The sequence below is a fragment of the Perca fluviatilis genome, chromosome 9 (assembly GCF_010015445.1).
Source record: "Perca fluviatilis chromosome 9, GENO_Pfluv_1.0, whole genome shotgun sequence".
Lineage (NCBI taxonomy): Eukaryota > Metazoa > Chordata > Actinopteri > Perciformes > Percidae > Perca > Perca fluviatilis.
In genome coordinates, this window is record NC_053120.1 from 4,655,919 (window position 1) to 4,662,185 (window position 6,267).

General features: G+C 40.3%; 1 protein-coding gene across 3 annotated transcripts; it reads left to right on the forward strand.

The window, feature by feature from the left end:
- Nucleotides 1-1,842: 1,842 nt before the first annotated feature.
- LOC120565686 lies at nucleotides 1,843-6,267 on the forward strand. 3 transcript variants are annotated; one of them, XM_039811615.1, is made up of 6 exons: nucleotides 1,843-2,771; nucleotides 3,657-3,828; nucleotides 4,692-4,898; nucleotides 4,992-5,041; nucleotides 5,144-5,250; nucleotides 6,112-6,267. In XM_039811615.1, exons 1-6 carry the CDS (start codon nucleotides 2,100-2,102, stop codon nucleotides 6,113-6,115), a joined length of 1,212 nt encoding a protein of 403 aa, XP_039667549.1. In that variant the 5' UTR covers nucleotides 1,843-2,099; the 3' UTR covers nucleotides 6,116-6,267. The 3 variants fall into 3 exon arrangements, with proteins under 3 accessions (XP_039667549.1, XP_039667546.1, XP_039667548.1); XM_039811612.1 differs by lacking the exon at nucleotides 6,112-6,267 and adding an exon at nucleotides 5,367-5,519; XM_039811614.1 differs by lacking the exon at nucleotides 6,112-6,267 and adding an exon at nucleotides 5,367-5,519 and having other exon boundaries at nucleotides 4,995-5,041.

Below are 6,267 nucleotides of genomic sequence, written 5' to 3' on the forward strand. Positions count from 1 at the left end.
GGAAGGAGGAAATGAAAGGTGAATAACTGGAAAAGTGTATAAAAGAAATAAAAGGAGAAAAGTAACAAAGACACGAAATGAGAAATGAGGAAAGAACGTAGCCTAAGATGGCTGAAACTAGAGCCTAAACCCCTTAAGAAACACATTATAGTAAAAGTAAATGAAGTACCCTAAAATAAAAAAGAACAAAAATTAAATACAAGGAGCTACAGGGCTATTTAGTAGCCGATTTCTCAAATTTATCCACCGTTATGGCAGTGTAGAATAAAACTTTCAGAAAACTAGTGATCAATAGCCTACATAGGCTAGCCTAATATTCTTTCTTTAGTTCTTAAAGACATATAGCATGAACCTGGCTTTAAGGTGAGGTGTATTGTCATCCTATTTTATCTGATCATTCTATATAACATGTAGGCCTATTTAAGCTTTATCTGAACATTTATGATTCGACAGGAGACCTCAGAAGAACTTTACTCTACTTTCAGAAGACACCTCTCTGGAAACATCTGTGATGCGTTATCAATCGGCCCTCAAAGAGAGAGCCAGTTAGGATGATAGCCATTGGTTAAAGTATTGTTTCCTCCCCCATCTATGTTACACACATTATAGAATATATACCATGTTAAAACAAAGAAAGTCAGAGGACCACTGGAGAATCGGGGAAAACAGGTCCTCAGGGCTCTTCAGAGCTTGTCAATTGATGCTGATTTCTTTGATGTAAATAAACCTTTATAATCAAGAAACAGTGTCGGCGGATTCCTCACCACACAACATTACAGCATCGCTACCAAATACACTACAAAGGGGAGAAGGAAGAAATGAAAGCAGAAAGAAACGTGGAAGAGAGAATAGTAAAGAAAGAAGGGAATCAAAACATAATCATATCCAATATAGGCTACCAATGTGTCGGGCTCTGGGATTTATAATAGGTTATAAATCATGACTATTCTCATTATTGAGCTACTCACCACATCATTCAGCTGTTTTCCTCCACTCAGTAGTTCTAAGAAGCCTGTTAGTTAGTGTTTCTCTTGATGCTGCTCCGAAGACAAAAGTCCGAGGTGTGGCATTTGCATATGATTTGAAATTTTCACTTCTGTTTTAACGCAGCTTGACTTTCATTGAAGTAAAAAAATAAATAATAATAAATAAAAAAAAAAGGAAAACCTAAAACATGACTCATCACATGGTGTGATTATTTGCTCGTACGTAGATTTTAAGTCGTTTCTTCTTCTTGAAACTATATATGCATTATTATGCTATATTTGGTTTATATTGACACTCTGAACATTCATGTTGTCATTATTTTTAAAGGCTGCCTGTTTTACATCTGGCCGGGTGACTATATACTGATGAAAATTAGCACTTTTGAGCTAATTTGGGCACATTTACATTGTTTTAATGTTGATTGATGTTCACTGTCCCCTTTCAAATAAAGAAATCAAATGCAAATGGACGAAAAACAATCCACACATAGTCTCAACACTTTGAAATATAAATCAGACACTATATTCAAACGCAATGGACTTAAAATTACGAAAGCAATGAAAACATTTGCAATTTGTAAATCTGCCTTAAACCTCCTGTTGTCCTCGGGGTCAAATTTGACCCATTTTCAAAAGTTTCCATATCAGAAATTTGGGTTTCTTTCAACCAAAAACATAACGTGGAAAGAACGTTGAAAAAAGTGACAAAAATTTTGAAAATAATGTACCCCTAATGAATTCTTTTCTGTAGATGATTCTGGTGAATTATGTGCGCTCTCTGTATGGACGCTACGAGACACCGTACTTCAGGAAGTGCACATGCGCAGTAGGATTCTAGTTCTTTTATATTCTAGCACCTTTTATATATGTCAATGGTGTGCACACAGCTCCCCGCCAAGTTGTATATGGTTAATGTCGCCTGTTACTTTAGATTGAATAAGTTCCACATTGGTTTTCTGGAAGTTTATCAATAACCGCTTGGATTCATAAAGTAGGCCTCAGGACTCCTCATATATTTCAACATGGTGTCAGAAGAGGGATGAATTCATCGCCTCCAAGTTCCACGTGACTTTTTGTTTTCGTCTCGAGCGGACACACAACTCAGTAGAAATAATGGCGGATGGATTCCGCAGACCAGACCCCGTCGTTTTTGACGGGAACGTGGCCGAGAATTGGCGGATTTTTGAACAGGATTATGATATCTTCATAGCAGCGGCGCACTCGGACAAGCCTGCCAAAACAAAAGCGTACATCCTGCTTAATCTCGCGGGACCGGAGGCCATCGAACGGGAGCGCTCGTTTGTTTACGCGGCGGAGGTGAGGGCGCCCGGTGGAGACGGAGCCGTCGTGGTTCCAGCTGAATCCAGAGAAAACCCGGAGTGTTTGAAACGGAAATTTCGTGAAGTGTGTAACCCTCAACAACACAACAACAAAACCATGGAGAGACACAAGTTCCATTCACGAAATCAAAAGCAAGGTGAGACTATTGAGTCCTACGTCAGTGACTTGAGGATCAAAGCTGAAAGTTGTCACTTTGGAGACCTGACGGAGGAACTGATTTGTGACAGAATAGTGTGTGGCATCAGGAATGACAACATAAGAAAGGCGTTGCTACGTGACAGTGAATTAACCCTAACGAAAGCCATTGCTATCTGCCGCATGTATGAAATGACTGAGGAGAATAATAAGGCTCGAGCCCAGCCCCAGACGGCCGAGGCGGGTACGGCTGCAGCCCGCAGCGTCCCATGTCACGCAGTCCCGTCTCATGCCGAGGCGTGTCCAACGGTAAGTTCAGAGGGTCAAAAATTAGAGGTGTCTAAATTAATCAAATAACCGATGCATTGAATCGTGGACGATGCTGCATCGATAATCAGCCGGCTCATAATCGATTATTTCTGTTTACAATTTAATGTAGGCCTAACAACATTTCTGTTTACATATTCTGGTGTGTTTTGCACATTCAGGAGGTGCCATGTGCTCAGTGCTGTATAGTTTTATGTGTCCAAGTTATTTAGTATTAGAGCACTGCAGAATGTTTGTTTTTTGAAGCTTGAAAAACTATGAATTAAATCTTCTACATGGCTTTAATAGAAACATGGATCGTGATGCATCGAGATATCGGATTGAATCGCAGACATGATAATCGTAATCGAATCTGGAGATCAGTGAAGATTCACACCTCTATCAAAAATACGAAAAACGCGAATTATTTCCCAGATGGAGTCACCGGAGTCACGGGTAAAGTTCGTGACCACGTTTGTTGCAATCAATTGAAAAAACGTTTAAACTGTTAAAGGAATCACTTTTTTTTTTTTCTCTCTTTTTCATCAAACTCTTTTGCAAGTTCCCACAATTTCAGTGACTCAAATTTCCATAAATATCCCGCATATTCCATTGCATTTTTTTAAGAAAACGTGCTGCATAATCGAGGATTTTTGCCCGCAACAATCACAAAAAAACTCACACATTTTTCTGGAAGGACTGTAAAGTAACCATAGATCTAGTTTGCTGATGTCTGGATGTTACTGTCGTGTCCCTGATGTTAACGTACTATTGGATGAAACCTGCATCAGCGTTGGTGGACATCTGTTGGCGAATATTAGCTAACGTTACCTAGAGCAATTCATGGTTGCAGACTTTGATGGTTTCTTTCTGTGATTTTTCCTTAAGGTACACATCAGTGTCTTTAAAAAAAATAACACACCCCCGGTGACACGATGCACGGTGTGCTGTACCGACCATCATTGCCCCCTTTGCCCCACTTCCATATACAAGCCCCGGTGTAGGGCAAAGGTTTTGCAGCACATGGAGGTGCATGTAAAGAATGCCATTCAACATGAAGGTTAGTTCCCTCCATCAGCTTTGTGCTATGCCATTATAGGGCTGGGCGATATGGACCAAAAGTCATATCCCGATATATTTTGGCTGAATGTCGATATACGATATATATCCCGATATTTTTTCCGCAAAGTGAGAGCAAATGTTCAGTCAAAGTCAAAGCCAAATATGACGTGTCACATGTGGTTTCATAGAAACCGGCTATTTCAGTGAACAGTTGCAAAATCAAATGAATAAATAATAAACAGGTTTCTTCACCTGGTTCAATGCTCAGCTGTTCAAATAACAATAACATGTAAACATAAATACTGTATAACAACAGGAGTACCTTTTTTGAAATCAAAGCTCCATAAGGTTTGTTTTAGTTTTTTCCAACGTTTTAAATTGTTACATTTTTCTTCTACACATTTTCAGCGCTTATTTCTACGTCCCATATTTTCTAATATAGGGCTGGGCGATATAGAGAAAATCAGATATCATGATATTCTTGACCAAATACCTCGATATGGATATTGCGGCGATATATTCTAGAGTTGACAGTTGGTGCTCTAGCAAAATATCTTCACACTTAGATTTTAGATAAATAATCATTAATAATAGAACAGTTACAACAGTCTGGTAAGATCAGATCACTTCACTGTAATGCAGCCTTTAAAACCAGGAAAAGACACTTATGTCATATCACGATATTACGATATCCAAAATCTAAGACGATATCGTTATAAGATCGATATATCGCCCAGCCCTATGCCATTATCATTTCTTTGTTTGTAACTACTGCTACTTAGTAAGCTTACTAATAGTAACTTTACATGCCAGTTGCTTTGTCTTATAAGGTAAGCACGTAATGCTTGTGTCCCTTCATAGATTTCTTCATAACAAAATGCCACCAGGCCTGCAGGAGTGGAAGCAGTGGTCACTTCCACTGCCCTTTCTGCCTCAAGACCACAATAAAGAGGCAGGCCATACTGAGGCATTTGCAGATCTGTAGGCCACCTCTCCATGACGCCCAGCTGGACGCTGATGCAGACTGCAGAGAGATGGGCGTCAATTCCCAGACAGAGGAGTGCAAAGGTCTGAAATCGCATTTTCTGTGGAGCTGCATTGGCTGTGTTCACTTAATGCTGTTAGTTGATTGTCAGTTTGATTGTGATCAATTCTCTGCAGCAGGATCTGTGAGCCTACCTCATATCAGCTCTGACAAACTGCCTGAACCGGTGAGTATATGTCTGTCTGTTTGTAAAGAAAACTATCTGTGTGTGAATGTTTTGTGTGTTTTTCAAACTTGTGTGTGTGTGTGTGTTTTGTGTATGTGTTAGGTACATGATGGTGAAATACAAGGACAAAGAGACCCAGCAGAGAGACCCCAAGACCCAAGGATAAGGAGGAGGCAAAGAGGCCCAGGACAATCCCTCCTCAACAGTCGGTTAGTGTGAATGAAGTAAACTTGAAGCCTTGTATACATACATACCTACAGGTCAAAATACTTCAAACTGTCTACAGAATGAATTCTCAAAATAAGTGTTAAATGTGTTCATTCAGGAACCTGTTGACCTGACTATGGAGGGGATTCACACACACCCGGTCCGAGACCCGGTGCTAATACGGCACCGGTGCCTTAACGACCGTTATCTACCGGACCGAATAGCAACGCAGATTCCGGTGCCTTATTTCGGTGCCACTTAAATGCCTGCGCTTCTCTCTGATGCTCCGAAAACGGACGTTAGAGGGACCTGAAACATCGCCGCACGGGACGCTAGTTAACACTACACTCAACAGCAGGTAACGTTAGCCCACCGTTAGCTAGCAGCTGGATTAAACACGGTTAAAATGCTGAAAGCTAAAAAAAAGTGTAAAAGTGTGTCTGTATGCCGCTGTTGTCTTAAAACAACACAGATGTTGCGTTCACTTGAAATTCGCCTCGCCAGCCTTGTGCTGCATTCAAAGTTATTGTAAAATACCCAACCAGTGGTTGTTTTTGTCGTTTAACACGAATTTACTGGTGAAATAAGTTATTGTTATTACATTTTTTAATAAATCATTTAATTTTGACCCTGTGGCCTTAGCAATAAACAAGCAGACTGTCAGTTTGGGCTCCTTATTTTATTCACCTTTTTCAGCCCTTCTGAGTTTGCAGGTATGACTGTATAATGTGCTTTGAAACTGGATGGCTGTTTGAGTTGTCACTTTTGGACAAAAAGAAAGACTGACAACTGTCTGAAACAAAAAACTAATGTAAATACTGTATCATGGCAAATGCAAGAATGCTTTTGTTCTATACCGACAGGTGAGGTTGGACGAGGAAGGCGGAGTGAGCTGCGATAGCTGGGACAAGTTCTGGGGACCCCCCCACCCTGGATTCTGATACGGCAGGATTTCCTGAGGAGGGATAACAAGGATCTGCACACACAAGAATACAAATAATAAACATGTTACACTCTTC